This window comes from Nicotiana tomentosiformis, chromosome 6, assembly GCF_000390325.3.
Source record: "Nicotiana tomentosiformis chromosome 6, ASM39032v3, whole genome shotgun sequence".
NCBI lineage: Eukaryota > Viridiplantae > Streptophyta > Magnoliopsida > Solanales > Solanaceae > Nicotiana > Nicotiana tomentosiformis.
The window spans coordinates 15,102,670-15,120,676 of record NC_090817.1 but is presented as its reverse complement, the minus strand read 5'-3'; the positions used below and the strand labels follow the sequence as shown (position 1 = coordinate 15,120,676).

The 18,007-nt window shown below is 35.0% G+C and overlaps 2 protein-coding genes across 2 annotated transcripts; both read right to left on the bottom strand.

Annotated features, from left to right (window-relative positions):
• Positions 1–9,291: 9,291 nt before the first annotated feature.
• Positions 9,292–10,379, bottom strand: LOC108944594 (putative glycine-rich cell wall structural protein 1). The gene is made up of 2 exons (XM_018769769.3): positions 10,294–10,379; positions 9,292–9,867 (listed from the first exon to the last, which is right to left on the bottom strand). The coding sequence occupies exons 1-2, from the start codon at positions 10,340–10,342 to the stop codon at positions 9,500–9,502; spliced, it is 417 nt and encodes a 138-aa protein (XP_018625285.1). The 5' UTR covers positions 10,343–10,379; the 3' UTR covers positions 9,292–9,499.
• A 483-nt stretch (positions 10,380–10,862) lies between these two features.
• LOC104093140 (uncharacterized) lies at positions 10,863–16,775 on the bottom strand. The gene is made up of 4 exons (XM_009598855.4): positions 16,640–16,775; positions 16,472–16,561; positions 11,469–11,661; positions 10,863–11,244 (listed from the first exon to the last, which is right to left on the bottom strand). The coding sequence occupies exons 2-4, from the start codon at positions 16,526–16,528 to the stop codon at positions 11,114–11,116; spliced, it is 381 nt and encodes a 126-aa protein (XP_009597150.1). The 5' UTR covers positions 16,529–16,561; positions 16,640–16,775; the 3' UTR covers positions 10,863–11,113.
• Positions 16,776–18,007: the final 1,232 nt, after the last annotated feature.

Sequence of the window (18,007 nt, the reverse complement as noted above, 5' to 3'; positions counted from 1 at the left end):
ATTGTTGCTACGTTAAAAACTTCTCCTAGATCAAGGGAAATTAACACATTCTTATTGTTTTTAATCTATTTGAACATTATTATTTTCGAATAAAAGGAGGTTCAATTAAACCCCTTTCGGATCATATACATAGATCCGTTGTTCAATCTTTCTTTCATTTAGTTTGAACCACCCGAAACAAAAGGAAAATCAGGCTAGGAGATGACTCGTAATCGATCCGGCTGTTGGACCCTGGACCCACCCGGCTCGTATATTTCATAAGATGTGTTTCTTTCGGGAGGATGAACTTGACTGTTTTCATGTGTATTACATATGTAAAATTGAAAATGTTAAGAATGTCAATATAATTATATTAAGTGTACACTTATTTTGATCAAATAGTATATACAATAATACAATATTAACTAACTTTGGTTTCTTGGTCTTTGTTTTGTGAGGGTGAATGCTTGAGTAGCCATGAAAATGCTAAAGTATTAGAATTGTAGGATTTGAGGTACAATGAAAAATCTTCATAGGAAGGAGATTATATAGGTAATGGAATTTTCAGTACTACTATATATTATTGAAACTACCATTAATTAATAAACGCATGCAAAACAGAAAAAATATGAACAAAATGCAGTTGAACATCAATAAGCAAAAGAGAGTTACTAAAGGAAATTATATCTCGCGTATCGCGTTATTTATTAATGGAAAGTAGAAAACATTAATATTTGCCACAAAAATATGTTTGTTTGTTTTTTCATTTCGAAATTGGAAATTTTAAAATCCAATGACTTAACTACTCGACATTTACAGCTCATTTTAGATGGTTGTTATGTATCGTATCATATTATATTGTTTGTCGTCGTTTTTGTCGAGAATCACCATTAACGACCTTACTCTACCTCACTTAGGACCCTAGCTACTGCTAGTAAGCAATCTTAGCTAAGAGAGAAGGCAGAGCATAAGAGTTGTGTTTAGGAAAATGAAAATTGATTCCCATTATTGAAGAAGAGATACAATGTAATCTTATATACACGTGCTCTAACCTCTAACGACAGTTGTCAACATAACAACTTAACTAACTGACTAACTAATACATAATTAGCTACTAACTACAGCATATTGATATGTGTCCCTCAAGTTACTGCTCCTTCAATACTTCTTGCAGCAGAGGCGGATTCAGGATTTAAATTCTATGCGTTTAATTTTTAAAGTTATGGGTACATATCTACTATTTTTGTAATTTTAATGAATTTTTACATACAAATTTCTACTCCGCGTCGAAAGTTATGGGTTCAGTTGAACCCGTAATCAATACACTACATCCGCCTCTGTCCTGCAGGAGCATTGACAATTCCATATAAAAATAAAGAAAAAGAAACAAAATAACTATTTATATATACCCGATGTTTGCATCAAATTATATCATTTATAGAATAAATATTCATTAAGCATAATTAATGACGAAAATATGTGCACCCAATAACATATTATGCATTTATTGATATTTTTTTAAACCAAAAACTAGCAAGCTAATTTTCTACGATATATGTCAAAGGTGAAAGAACATTGCTGTAAATTGTTAGGTTCTTTTTCTTATTTACTTACCACGTTTGATTTTCTTATCTCTTGAAAGGAGGTAACATATTTACCATAATAGATTTTATCATTGTCACGATCCAAAATCTCACCACAGACGTTGTGATGACACTTAGTCTTAGAGACTAAGTAAGTCGATTTTAATAACAATTCAAGCCATTATTTTTTATAGATAATCGAAACCAACAGTGAAAATAATTATAACAACCTCCCAAAACCGGTAATACTGAATCACGAACTCTAACTGAATACATGAAATGTTCTCAAGGATCGAATATACAATATTGTTCGAATAATAATTAACAGTACAATAAAATAGGAAGACTCCAAGGGACTGCGACAACCAAACAACTCTACCTTGAATCTTTGCGATCAACACACTAACTCTGTTCGAGTCCAATATCTCTAGTACCTGGATCTGCACAACAATGTGCAAAAGTGTAGTATGAGTATACCACAGTCGATAACCAGTAAGTATCAAGACTAACCTCAGTGGAGTAGTGACGAGGTACAATCAAACACTCACTAGTCTAATAACTTGTGCAATATAGCATACAAAAATAAAAATAAAAAATAAATAGTAGTGATAGCAACAATAACCAACTAGTGATATAAACAGCAAGGCGGGAGGAACACCATAAATATTGCTCAAACGAATAATGAACACAAGTACAACCAATTAAGTCCTTCAAAGTATACATCTTTTATCCATAAGTTTTTCAAATAAAAATCTTTAAAATGTAATCCTTTCAATTAAATATATCTCGAATATACTTCCTTCAAATAAATATTTTACGAATATAATTCCTTTCAAGTAAAAGTCACCATGTGACACCTTATTTCATAATCATAAAAATTACGGGTCTCAGCCCACTTTCATATTTTCACGGTACCTCATGCCCACATTTCTATCACAACCGCACGGACAACTCACGTGCCAATAATAAAATCATCATATTTTTTTCCGGCACCTCGCGCCCATATTTCTTTCATAACCGCACAGACAACTCACGTGCCAATAATAAAATTATCATATTTCTCTGGCACCACGTGCCCACATTCATACCACAACTGCACGGACAGTTCACATGCCAATAATATAAATCATCCGGCAATAGTCACAGGCTCACAATTTTAACATGAATCAGATTATTATCATGTTTACCGAAACAACAAGACAAGTTGCATAAGAGATAAAAATAAACACAAGAAAAATCACAACATTACATAAAAATCACCAACACAATAATCTCACATCATCACGTATCATCCCTTGACGTATCATCCCAGACAATAGACACCCTTATATCTCTTATAGCCACCCGTATGACTCCATAATAATAGTCACATTTATCCCTCCACCCTGACAATATCAATAGCCAACTTTATCGCTCATATAGCCTCCCTGATCTCTCCGATAGCCACTCTTATCTCGCCTTATAATAGCATCTTTTATCTCTCCTCCCAGACAATACCCTAACACACATAACAACAGTGATATGCCATCCTTATGTCCGCATATTATCAACAGTAAAATGCCACCCTTATGTCCTCATAATAATAACACAAATCACCCAACAATTTACACAAAATATTATCACAATAACACAAGACAATCACTTTATATCACAAATTTTTCAATGGCCACAACCAATTCCAAATATACAACAAAATCAATAAATTTCACATCAAATAGCTCAAGGCTCCACACAACGTATATAAAACATCAAAAACAACAATAGAGATGGAAAAGTAACTCAACATAGGACAACACCTTCTTTAATCCAATTTTTTTATAAATATATATTAATGCCTCATTTTAAACTTATTTAATTAATTATTTGCAGATGAAAAATCCTTAATGAAATTAATTTCACTAAATGGCAACTCAACAGAACACAGAATCCGCATAAAAGTCAAGTGGCAATCACACCAAATTATCATATAAGAGCAAACTCGGCAAACAAGGAATGAGGCATGACAATAAAGGATTTAATAAGTACCAACAATTTCCAATTTACTACTTAAGGGTGTCTACGAATTTTAACCGATATAATTTGTACATATAAACCAAGTACATACCCGTCACCTTGCGTACACGACTTTCAATCACACAATTTCTACATAAGACTCAATTCTAATTCCCCCACTCAAGGTTAGGCAAGATACTTACCTCGACGAAACTAAACCGAGTCTTCAAATGATCTTCGCGAGTGAAGCCACCTCCAGACGGCTCAAATCCCGATGATTTCCTTCAAAATCCCTCGAAAATAAGATCGCCACAAATCGAGCTTTCTTAATTCAGCTCATTAGTGGTATTAAAACCTCTCACTACTCTTACAACTTCAATCTACATTAACATAATTTAATTGGGCCAATATTAGTAAATTAATTTCCAGATTTTTGATCAATTAGGCATTGTATCAAACACGTAGAGTACATAGCATTTTACTACCTCTAGTAATGGTGTTTCTTCATCCAATAATCCCTCCTTCCCACCAACAAGAGATACTAAACCATTATTTTTCTACAAACAACCTTCTTTATCACCATTAAAATCATCAATGAACTTACATCCACCCAATTATTATTAATTAATTCATTACAAAATCTCTACAACACCCAATAATCTAGTTTAAGTATTTATGGCTTCCAAGCACCATCAAATAGGTGCTAATACTTATTCTTGCTCACATACTCATAATAAATCCGTGCATATATGTCTAAGGGTTTAGGATTACCTTTTGGAAGAAATCTTGCCAAAAGCCTCTTTTGAGTCTTTGTAGAAATTTCTTGAAGATCTAAGAATTTGATGAACCCCGAAGAGAGTATATAATATTTCGAGCGCCACAGGTGACGTGGGGCGCCACCTGTGGCCCTGTTTACAGAACCTCAAAAGTCCCAGCGCCAGGGCTAGCGCCCCATGCTACCATGTGCCCTGGTGACGGGAAATCGTTTCTATTTCGCCCGGGTCATGGTTATTTCGGCAACCACCACTTTCACATAAGATTTATTCAAGAATTTCCTCGAGGTAACAAACCTCAAATCACAAATCACGCATCAATTCAAGCCTAAGAAACTTATGAACTTCCTAATTCCAAATTCTACATTCGATGTTGAAACCTATCAAATCAATCCGGAATGACTTCAAATTTTGCACACAAGTCATAAATGTCATAATGGAGCTGTTTCAAATTTCTAGAATCGAAATCTGACCTCGTTATCAACCAATCGACTTACGGTTTAAATTATGAATATTTCAAGAACTTCATGTCATAATGGAGTTGTTTCAAATTTTCGAAATCGAAATCCGACCTCGTTATCAACAAATCAACTTACGGTCAAATTTATGAATATTTCAAGAACTTCATTTTTCAAATTTTCGCCGAAATGTACCGAATTATTCTACGGACTTCCAAATCCAAACACGGACATACGCCTAAGTCTGAAATCGCCATACGAAACTATTGATATCATCACAATTTCATTCTGAAGTAGTTTGCTCAAAAGTCAAACTCCGGTCAATTTTTTCATTTAAGCTTCAAAATTAAAAATTATTCTTTCAATTTAATTCTAAATCTTCTCAAAATCAAACTCGACCCTCTACACAAGTCATAACACATATTACGAAGCTTCTCGAGATTAAGTCGTTGAACGGAACGTAAATTCTCAGAACGACATTTGGGGTCGTTACAATCATTTACTAGCACGACCCAAAATCCAACTAGTTGTGATGGCACCTAACATCACCCGCTAGGTAAGCCAAATAACAACAATCCGATTCAATTAATATTTAACTAACTCTAATATACTCCTCAATGACTGGTAGTACAAATCATGAGTTTCTAAGATTAGAATTTACAAAGTTGATATGAAATAAATACGCCATCTGTTCGAAATGTACATAAACAGATTTTTATAAATTTAAGGCTACCATGAACAAGAGGCAGCTACAAACGGAACGTCGTTACGTCTTCAAATCCCTCTCCCGTCAATCACAGCAACATCAGCATCCAATATATGCACGCAAGATGCAGAAGTGTAGTATGAGTACAACCGACCTCATGTACTCAATAAGTAACAAACCTAACCTTAGGTTGAAAGTAGTTACGAGCTTGAACAAAGGTCAGGGTCCAACACCAATAGCCAACAACAGTTCATAACAACATAATAGAAGTAATAAAAGAAGTAGCTCAGAGATAAAATGCTCAGCTCATTCACAGTTCCAGAAAAATAGTCATGCTTTTTAAATATATCAGTAAAAATCCAAATCTTTTACCGAAATCACCAATTTATGAGTAAGTTTGAAAACTGTGATTTTTTCCAAAACTTTCAATAGGTAATTGTTTCAATTTTAAATAACATAAGCAAAATACATCTTTATGTATATATGTCAATATGTAGTAGAAATCATGAATGACGCAATATTGTACAACATGAGGAAAAATGCATCTTTATGCATGTATGTAAAGTGTGCATGTCAATGTGATACAACTCAATAATAAAACCATATGCATACTCTTAGAGTATCATTCCACTCAGTCCTCCCAGTCACTTAGTCCTCACAGTCACTCAATCCTCCCAATCGTTCGGCACTCGCACTCAGTAGGTACATGCGCTCACTCGGGGTGTGTACAGACTCTAGAGGGGCTCCTTCAACCCAAGCGCTATAATCCGTACGGACAACTCACGTGCTATAGTATCAATATCTGGATCCTCACGTACAACGCACGTGCTATAGTATAAATATCTGGATCCGCACGAATAACTCACGTGTTACACGGACAACTCACGTGATATAGTATCAATATCTCAACATCAGGCCCTCGGCCTCACTCGGTCATCAATCTCACGTATTTATTGATAATATGATGTATCAATAAATAACGACGGAGACTGAGATATAATATGCGATGAATGAACATGACTGAGTATGAAATTGCAATGTAAGAAAATAACTCAACAGCATTAATGACCACAGTGGGTCCTAACAGGATAAGTATATATAATCTAGACATGGTTTCTAATATGAATCACAGGTCGATAACTCTAGTACATAGAGATTTCATGATTATAGATAAGTTCAGGTAACTACACAGTACCACATAAATAACGGAGTCACAGTTCACACGGTGCACTCCCACACGTCTGTCACCTAAGCATGTGTGTCACCTCAACACCAAATGCATAACACGTATAATCAGGGTTCATACCCTCAACTTCAAGATTAGAAGAGTTACTTACCTCGAACAAGCCGAGTCCAATATCGAGCAAGCTAAACAATGCTCCCATAATTTCATTCTACGTGTATCAGCTTCCGAATGGCCCAAATCTAGTCATAATTAATTTGATTTAGTCAACAAAAATTATAAGAATTAATTCCATATGAAATACTAATTTTCCCACAAAATCTGAAACTGTACTCAAAAATCGCCCGTGGGGCCCACGTCTCGGAACCCAACAAAAAATATAAAATATGAACGTCCATTCAACCACGAATCCAACCATACTAAATTTATCAAATTCCGATAACAACTCGACCTTCAAATCCCCAAATCTCATTTTTAAATCCATAGGCCCAAATCCTCTAATTTCACCTCAAATCCCCAAATCTCATTATCATTGAGAATTTTCCCTCAAGTTTTTCCATGAATTCTCTCTGAAAACCCCTTTGAAATGTATATTGTCCAGGGGTTCCGCACCTGCGACTCACTTAGCCGCTTCTGCGGTCTCGCAAGTGCGAAAAAACAACCGCTTCTGCGGTTTGCCAATCTTCATTGGCTACGCTTATACGCCCCAAAAGCCGCTTTTGCGAGGCTTAGTCCGTTTCTGCGAAGCTTGCGCTTCTGCGCCCATCCGTCTGCATCTGCGATCACGCAGGTGCGGAAATTCCCTCGCACCTGCGAACACTGCCTCACAACCCCCTGCCCGCATCTACGCTTGCCAAGCTCGCCCTGCGAGAAAATATTCGCAGGTGCGATTGCATCAGAAGGCCAAAATTTTCAGCAGTTGTTTAAGTCCAAATTTCGATCCGTTAGCCATCTGAAACTCACCCGAGGCCCCCGGGGCCTTAACCAAATATACCAACAAGTTCTAAAACGTCAAACGAACTTAGTCGAAACCTCAAATAACGTTAAAACCACGAATCATACCCCAATTCAAGCTTAATGAAACTAAGAATTTTTAACTTCTACATTTGATGCTAGAACCTATCAAATCAAGTTCGATTGACCTCAAATTTTGCATAGAAGTCATAAATGACATAACTCACGTATTCAATTTTTCAGAATCGCATTCCGACCCCGATATCAAAAAGTCAACTCCCCGATCAAACTTCCAAACTTAAATTATCATTTTAGCCAATTCAAGCCTAATTTAACTACGGACTTCCAAATAATTTTTCGGACACGCTCCAAAGTCCAAAATCATCATACAGAGCTATTAGAATCATCAAAACTCTATTCCGGAGTCGTTTACACATATTCAACATCTGATCAACTATTTCAACCAAAGATTTAAATCTTGGAACTAAGTGTTCCAATTCATTCTGAACCCTCTTCAACGAGTCACATAATTATAATTGAATACAGGATAAGCAGTAAATGTGAAAACGGGGTTGTAATACTCAAAATGATCGGTCGGGTCGTTATATTTACCAAAAAAAAAATATAATTCTTCCATATTTGACTAGTCTTTTTTCTTGGAAGAAAAGATTTTGGACTTTTATAAATTGAGGATTCTTTCTTCTCATTTAGTAGCATCCACAATGTAACCATAAGAGGTTTGAGAGTCTTGTTTATGGGGGATTTTTTTGGGACAAATGTTAACCTTCCACTTGTGTGTGCATCTTTGTGAGATTGTTCTCTCGATATTTTATTTTCTCTTTTTATGATATTTTGTTTTCTCTTTTTATATAGTGGATTGCTCATCTACGCATGTAGACATAGGTCAATTGATCGAATCACATTAAATGTTCGGGTCTCTTTTGGTATATTTCTCTTTTAATGCCTGATTTATTGTTGTTGATGAAGGTATGATTTGTTAGCTTTCACATGACACTTGATTATTTCAATCATGACATGAATCATTGTACCAAACGGATACAAGAGTGTACGAATAAGGTCAATTTGATAATTTAGTCATCCTTTCCAAATAATGGGTGTACTTTATAGGTAGAGCATTTTCTAGCCAAAGATATAAGAGAAATATAAAGATATACACTTTCAATCAAGATTTTTCTTGCAAGTCGATAGCTCCTGAATAAGTATGGCAGATCTTAATTTATAGGAATGTGCGATTATATTAAGGAGTAATTGTATCTTTTATAATTTTGTATAACAGTGTAAAGTGTGTATAAATACCTCTTATACATCATTATTTACTTTTATTTATTTATTTAATATAAATATCGGGTATGAATAAATTATTATCGATAAATGAGCGGATAAATTTGGAAAAAAAAGTAGATTCATCCCTTTGTCCCAAAAGATAATGTAGTAGCTGAAAATTCAAATTTGTATTTCATGACTCGTGAATTAAAACGTTATTGTTATTCATTTGGTTTTCAATAATTGACGTTATTTCAATAAATTCTCCTTTGTTTGTCCATATTGGACATTCTTTACAATTATCTTTTTCTTTTTTCGTTTTTTCCTTTTGTAAAATCTTTGCATGTTATGTTAACTATTGTTAAAAACGACAAATCTGTATTTTCATCTTACCAACATCAATGCCTTAAATTGGAACAATCAAATGAAGATGAAACAAGTGAACCTTTATCTAATTAAAAAAAAATTAAACATTTGTATTAGCAAAATGTTTATTCAAGAACCATTGACCATAGCTATAGCAAATTCTTTGCTTTTAATTTGCTTTTCACTTATTACATAAAAAAATATTTGAAGAAATGGTGGGATCAAAATCCTCCACCACCACCATGTCCGAAACCAAAACCAAAACCGCTACCACCATTTTGACCACCGCCGCCGCCACCTCCACCACCTCCGCCGCCACCGCCGCCACGACCATTTGCACCCGATCCATGACCCTCGCCATATCCAAAGCCAGCACCAAAACCACCATTACTACCTCCTCCACCTCCACCTCCACCTCCGCCGCCGCCGCCGCCACCACCACCAAGACCTCCTAGAATTTGGTCAAACCCTCCGTTAAAGTCAAAATTAGGTAAAAATGAATCTCCGAGAAGCTTCCTTGCAGAGGAAGTTTGAACGAGAACGCCCAAAACAACAAGAAGCATTAACTTGCATGTCATATTTGTTAGCACTGCAGAGAAAATAGCATATCCTTTAGTTTTAAAAAAACGAAGTATTAAACCACAATAAACAATATCAAGTAGAGGCGAAGATAGAGCGAGTTCCATGAGTTCAACTAATTAGAATTTAAACATAATTGGTTCAACCTTTTAAGGTTCTATACTTCTAAAATTATGAGTGTAAATTTAATACTTGTTGAAATTTTAATAGTTTTTCACATAAATATTTATCCTCGACATTCAATTGAACCCATAGGAAAAAGGCTTAGTTCTCCCTTGAACTGCTTTCGACTTGATTTATATGTACATATGCAACAAAAACAAAAAAATCTATGCTTGTGCATGTATATTTATAAATATATATGTACGTAAAGACTCATTTTGAATACACTGACTCTATGTATAGCACATCAATACAAGGAAGAGGAATATCTTACTTTGCTTTCTTGGTCTTTGTTTTGTGAGGCTGAATACTGGAGTAGCCATGAAAGAACTAAAGTATTAAATTGTAAGATTAATTTGGGGGCACTATGAAAAAATAAGCATAGGAAGGGGTTAAATACTATAGGTAATGACAATTAATGGAAGTACAATTAATGAACGATTGCAAAACGGAAAATCAAGAAGAAATGAACTGAATGTATAGTTGAACATCAATAAAGAAAAGAAGAGTTTACTAAAGGAAATTATATCTTGCGTTTCGTGTTATTAATTGAAAGTAGAATACGTTATTTACCTCATTAAGTATGTTCTTTCATTATGAACTTGGAAATCTTAAAATACAATGACATTACTCGACATTTGAATAATCAATTTAATTAACAAAATTTAATCATTACTGTAACTTTTATCACTATACGTAGATTCTGAACGTTTACCTAGCAAATGGGTGAATCAAGGGATTAGATAATTCGAGAGAAGTAAATATGTAATATCAGGAGTTCAAATACATTCAATCTGTACGCAGGTCATTGTCTAGCGTTAAACTTAGAATGGAAGTTGGAACTATTAAACACACTGAAATTAATTTACATAAGCATCATCTTTTTTCTTCAGTTGAAACTATAAACATCACAACTACAAACAAAGGGCAAAAGTAAATTACAAAGTTACGTATACAAAATGCTTGGGCAGAAGAGGTAGTTCTTCAAACCAATACATATAGCAAAAAATATATAAGGGAAATAAACCATTTTCCACTACTCTCCTCTTGGGAATATTCATTAACTGATCATACACACAGAAGGCACATCAGTGTTAAGGCTCCAGCTTCAGTGAAACCACTCTACACTGCCTGTTACGCTTGGCCGTCTTCGTAAAGACTACAGAGAAACAAGATGGGGCCCACCACGGTTGCCGGACTCTTTGCTCCCCCTTTAAGCAAGCCACTGAAGACATGAATTTAATCAATAAAAATAAAAGGAGCCATATATAATACAATGGCAAATAATGAAAAGATTAGTACTATATAACAAAAAAACAGAATCTTACTAAACTCAAAGAAATTGCTTGATAGACAGACAAAGAAATCTGTCAAACTTCAAATCAAGAGAAAGGAGAAGTTAAGAGATATGGTTTCGGTTGTGAGCCGAGAGAGAGAGAGTATAGGAACCTTTTATCCGCCTCAGCTCCTTACACAACGTTATGAAGTCTCCCCATTTCATGTGGCACCTTCTTATAAACCGGAGAATCTGTTCAGTCGTGAACATGGACATCCCCTCCAAATACTCTCCATTAACACCATTTTCTTTAAAAATTTGACGATAGCTGCCAAGATTTATTTCTTCTAACCATAAACCAACATCCTGGGAAAACAAGAGAAGCAACAGAATGTCAGTGATTGAATAAAATGCATCTTCTTCGATTAAGCAACACCTAAAACAAAAGGACAGAGTTCAGAGCGCCTATATTGCGGCGGACTCTTCAAAATCCATGCTGCAGCCATGTCGACACAACATGGGTGTGGGATTCATGCCGGATTTGGTCAACTTGGGTACTTTGACTACATTCTATGACCGAAAAGTTTAGATTGATTGGGTATTTGGTTTGATTTTTGGGTTTATGTCATATACATAGTTCTATAAATTATGAGAATGCTTTTCTATTACGCAAGATATCTTATGAATAAAATACTAGGTGTTTATGAAGACTAAAGTTTTATTAGTTTTAGTTCAATAACTTTAGCTAATCAAAGTAATACCTTATATGTCGTAATATATCTCAGGGGCCCATTTTGATAAAGTGAACAAGTATGCCAACTTATCGCAGAGCGGAACTTACAGAAGAAGGGAACTCTTCTTACACAGATTGTCTAACACTACTAAAGCAACTTTTTTCCACAATAATTACACGAGGTCAAAGCATTCAAAGTATTATCCATTCACTATTTCAGTAGGGTTTTGAAGAACGTAGAAAACAGATGATCTCATAGATCAGTCACTCCGCTCCTCAAATCGGGCATTGCCCCGTCAGTCTATAGATTTGGCAGTAGCCTGCAAAACGTATCTTAATATGACTATACCATTTTTGGGTGTTCATTTTCTATCTCTTAGGTCACGCAGCAAGAATTGCTACATATCAGTGTATGCTTTGCGCATTCCATAGTGATGAAATTCGGAAAGTAAACTGCCATGTAGCAAGGGATGGACATATAAGCATTTTGCAATAGGTGTAGCTTCGCCAATTGGCTTAACCAGTGGCCAATACAGGACAACAGTTGCTTGATTATTTTGGCTTTACGTGTAAAAGTTGAAAATCTAACCTGTCACATAATTGTCTCCACCTCATTCAAGGGGAGAAATGTGATTTTTCAATTTTACACAAGAAGTAGAAAATTGTTTTCCTTCCAATTCATCTACTCTTAGCACTAAAAACTGAGAGAGAGAGGACTAGAAATTGTAAAGCATCGGTGAAATATCAAGCTAAAATGGCATTCATATCACTCCAACTTAATCAGTCTATACACACCATATAGATAAAATTTTATGCCAAGCAGTAGTAGGACAAGAGTGGCATAGGCTCTGTCCTGGCTCTACTGCACATGTGATATACTTGCTGATGAGATAACTTCTCAATCTTGAAAAGATGGCATTTTTCAAGAATTTAAGATTAGGTATAAATAGTAATTGCATGTTTTCCACCTTATGACTTACATCTCTCACCATAGCTCATGGATGACCAAGCACTACCAAAGATAGCAACTGACCAAGCATTATACAGTTGTTCAGAAAAGACACAAAGTCATCTAAAAGGAGTTAAACACTCTTATAGGCGGAGTCAACGAAATAAGCACACTTTATGACACCATTTGCAAAGATCGTGCATGTACACTTGCCTAAGTCTCCCGCTTTCTCCTCCTCTCCCCCAAACTCGGAAAAAAAATACTCATTTTCTGAATTAGTTAGTCTCTTGAAAGAATACCTTATTTAATTCATTAGTTAGTCTCTCCAATTTGGCCCTCTCTTCAGTAAAACCCAGGCAAGTGTGCTTTTTCATTCTCTCCATCATAACGAATATTTTTTTCCTCCCTCTATCAAAACTAGTTGATCAATACTAAGTTTCTTAATCTTATAACGGTGCAACTGTCAGATGGACTTGTTAATAGAAGTTGTGACACAAACATTGGAGTTGGTAACTGATGTTAGGGACCCTTAACAAAAGTCCTCAAACTCCACCACGAAAAACCATGTTATGTATGGCCACAGGTTGCAAAACAAAAAAAAATGGTCAGAAGTATGTAGCATGTAGGGTACAAAATTCACCACCTCGCCTCAGATAACCTAACTAAAAGAATTTACAAAATAAAGAGGGAACAGGCCAGTTATCCACAGTCAGGACTCAGGTATAAGGCCGTGCAAAGATGCCTAGAGTGAAATTAACTCAAACTTCTCACACCTCAGATATTCCAAGAATTCACAGTGAAATCGCACAGAGTTTGTGATTATTTTTTCTTTTTTCTAAGAAAATGAATTCCAACAGATGGGACTTGCCAATTGCCCAAAGTCGGTAAACAGAGGCGGGTCTACGATTTAAGTTTTATGGGTTCAACCTTTAAGGTTTTTAGACCTATTATATTTTTTAAAGTTATGGGTTCATATTGCTATATATTGCAATATTAATGAATTTTTACACATAAATTTATGTTCCACGCCAAAAGTACTGGGTTCAGTTGAACCCGGTGCCGATACATTGCATCCGCCTCTGTCGGTAAATGATCTTGTGGGCCTAGGTCTAAAACCTATGAACTTTACTAACGGAATTCGTATTTGTGCTGCTTAACAACGTAAGTGCACCAATGTACTTCACTAGTTCAGAAACAGAGGAACGTATGACGATTTTCGCCCCTAACCAAATCTACAATAATCTGTCCGAAACATCAACAATGTTCTGCTGTGCCACTAGTTTTCTCTCTCCTTGCTTTTCCTTCACTTATTTCTTTGTTCTGTTCTCATTCTACCCTTTTGTTAATCTTCTCATATCTTCCTAGTTCCTACTGATCATAAAAAATAAGACATACTTATAATTCAACTAATTTCATGTATTACTACCACTGCTATAATAAGATTTTTATAATATATTAAGTTAATGTAAGACTGACTAAATACTTTTCAAATAATCACTCTTGAGCTCCTCATTTTAGATCTAATCCCTCACCTAGTGACCTACAGTATAATCCTTATAAATCCCATCCACTGTTCCTGGCAACTTTTTAATTTTTTTGGGTATAACCGAGAAATACAGGCCAGCGGCGCACGTTCGAAACTCGAGGGATAATGGGTCTGCTCATCTACCCTTCTCTACTTAAATACCATACTCTTGTCTTCGGCAGGGTTCGAACCCCTGATGTGCACCTCATCTACACATTACACGTTGCTCTTTTACCACTAGACCAAAGCCAAAGCCATGGGGTTTGCTCTAGGCAACTTTTACCTGCGGTATACAGCAGAGCCAGAGCCAACACAAGAGCCAGAGGTGATTAAAAAGCACATCTTTTAACCACCCACACTCACAAAATTCATATAATCAAGAAAATTATCATACTACCCATTGCATCCAAGGGTGTGACTTAGCAGTCAATGAAATGGAAGAAATATGAGGTCTTCGGTTCAAATCCCAGCATAGGCACAAAAACACTAGGCGGTTTCTTTTTATTTTCCTAAGCCTTGGAAAGCAGAGCTGCCCGTTACCTGTACCTATACTCATACGCGTAGCCAAAATTTGAAGCTTATGGGTTCGGGATGCTAGTGCATTTAAGTTACTGGATTCAAAATTAATAATTTGTATATATTCAATAGATTTATTAAGACAAATATAGAATTGGACCAAAGCTATTGTTCAACCGAACTTGTATCCCCAGAGGCGGACCCACATTGTGGGTTGAGGGGTCACGGGACCCCGTTAGCCTCGGCAAAAATCATGTATATATATCTTATGTATATTTGTACATATATATGGGACCCCTTAAATATTTTGCTTATGTCCCCCAAACACAGAAAACTGGACGGGAGAAATGGTGTTGCGTGCTTAAGTTCCCTACTTTGGTGGATGGACGTGGTTCGAAACCATCTTCAGCTTTTTCTCTTCCTTTCTATTTTAGTTCTTGCTTTTTCTCCTCCTTTCTATTTTAGTTCTTGCTTTTTCTTCTCTTTTCTATTTTAGTTCTTTAACTACAACGATAATTTACACTTAGCAAATTGCTTTATTTTTTACTTTTATCTTCTTCTTTTTTTAATTCAGTTATAGTTTAGCACTAACACATAATAGTCTACTTAATTAACTTTTCTTTTTCAAATTCATCCCTTAAAATTAAAAGCCTCAAATTGCAACTTGTAACTCCACAAATAGAAAAATAGAAAATTCTTCTGCCACAACCTTCTTCAACAATTACTTTAACTCCGACTCGATAATGGTAACTAAGAGTTTGAGACTCTTCTTCGGTTCTTTGACTATTAACATATCCTTAATCTTGATTTCTTTAGTAAGCTTTTGATAATTTAAAGTTTGAACACCCTTTTGATCACTGACCCCTTTTTAATTAAAAAACTAAAAATTTTAAAAGTGTGAAACATGGTTAATCAAATACCTTCCCTTTCCATAGCACCAATTTTGCGAAGAAATCTCTCTCTCTGCTAGGTACTTTCTTTTTCTTTAGAACTTCTTTTTGTTTATATTTGGATGATAAGTCATCATAATCATTAAGTTTTTAAATAGTTACACGCCGAATTTTATAGCTAGTGATTAGCATACAGTGGTTCCCCCATCGTACTCATATCCTGGTTCCGCCTCTACGTATCCCACATGCTAGCTCTGCCCCTGCTTGTGCGGGTGGGAGGTATTAGGTACCTGGAATAGTCGAGATAGCCGAGATGCGCATAAAGGAAATTATCATAGTACCCAACTCCTTGCAATACCCAAAAACACAATGGAATATCAAGAAAAAACAATCTACATCAGAAATGAGAAAACCCCAAATTACAAAAATAACCAATATAAAATTACCATCATATACTGTAATCAAATTAACAGTAAACTCACAAGATCTACTAGTACTAGTGGAATTACGATCAATTTAAAGATAATTCAAAAGTCAACTGGAAAGAAAAAAAAAACAAGTACCTCAACTGTCCAAATGAAGAAATCAAGTGGTTCAGGTGCCTTTTCTTTGCTTATCATCTCTCAATATCAGTACAATTTAATTGAATTTTCCTAAACAGAAAATATATAGTAGATCATAAAATATATTATAATTCAAACCCCAATAATAGCAATAAAACAATTAGCTACCTGTAATCACTGTGTTGATTAGGGTTTTGATTTGCTACATTTGGGTGAGTTTGTACCGAAGAGAAGGAGAGAATTTTCAGTTAGCTTTTCTTTTCGTACTTTTTACTTTAGTTTAGTACTTTAGTCTACCGCAACAAGCTTTCTTTTTTCGTAACTATGTGGGGCCGACATGGGCCCACTTGTTGGTATTAGTCAGTTGCTGAATTATATGTTTGTGTCGTTCGCTTCTGCTTCCACGCGACTTATCCGTCAGAATTTAGCACGTGTGTATTTTTAAATAGCGGGAGCCTTGGAATAAAGATAAAATTATCTTTGTATAATTTATATATTAAAAGTTCGAGTCGTGGAATCAATCACTAATATTTGTATTATGGTAAACTATCCACATCATATCCCTCGATATACGCCTTTTCCTGAACTCTGTATAAATACAGAATACTGTGTATATCAAACTATCCTTTTGTATTTTTTTAAATAGCAAATTGCTTTATATTTCATGTAAAACAATCGTGGCGTCAAGATTAACTTGAGCTCGATTGTTTATTAAATTTTAGATAAACAAAAAGAAATTATCTAATATATTTGTGTTATGTTTCTTAACTCACTTCATTAACTACTAGGTTACATCTTTGAGTGTTATTTCATGTGACACAAGTTTAATTAACATGTAGCTTATGATATTAACCAGTACTCCCTTTGTTTCAATTTATGTGAACACATTTGATTGGGCACGGAATTTAAGAAAAGAGAGAAGACTTTTGAACTTGTGGCTAAAAATGAGGCACATATATTTTGTGTGGCTATAAATCATTGCATAAAGATAAATTGTTTCCAAATAAGGAAAGAGGTCATTCTTTTTAGCACGAACTAAAAAGGAAATATGTTCACATATATTGAAACGGATGGAGTAAGAGATAGTTCGATAGCCCGTGTTGTGCACGGGCCCAAGTTTAAAGGGACAAACTAACCTAATTCAAGTTAATTAATTATTTAACTGTATATTCTATTGAAAATTTTGTTTAAGGAGTACTTCAGACGAAATAAATGAGATTTTCACTCATAAATTTTCAGCAAATTCTTTGAAGACAAGTTCACCGTTCATGTCCACACATAATTCACACTTTTCAATTTCAATTTCATATATTTTTTCAACCTCAATCAGTTTGAATGTTTACAAAATTTTGAATTTAAATCCTACCAATTTTTTTAATTAAACCTTTATTTTGAGGATAAAGAGATATATAATGAAAGGTGACTAAGATCCAACATTAAGCTATAGTAGTATTATTCTTTTTTTTTAAAGAATGGCAATGGCACGGTATAAGCATCAAACCATCTAATATTTATTTTATGTTTTCGTTATGATAA

Excerpts from the sequence above, each read along its gene's own strand:
- LOC108944594 (XM_018769769.3), bottom strand. The coding sequence starts at position 10,342 with ATGGCTACTCCAGTATTCAGCCTCACAAAACAAAGACCAAGAAAGCAA. Across the intron at positions 9,868-10,293 it reads ACAAAGACCAAGAAAGCAAA|TGCTAACAAATATGACATGC; the intron begins GTAAGATATTCC and ends TTTTCTCTGCAG.
- LOC104093140 (XM_009598855.4), bottom strand. The coding sequence starts at position 16,528 with ATGATAAGCAAAGAAAAGGCACCTGAACCACTTGATTTCTTCATTTGG. Across the intron at positions 11,662-16,471 it reads TCTTCATTTGGACAGTTGAG|GATGTTGGTTTATGGTTAGA; the intron begins GTACTTGTTTTT and ends TTGTTTTCCCAG. Across the intron at positions 11,245-11,468 it reads GGAGCTGAGGCGGATAAAAG|TGGCTTGCTTAAAGGGGGAG; the intron begins GTTCCTATACTC and ends TCATGTCTTCAG.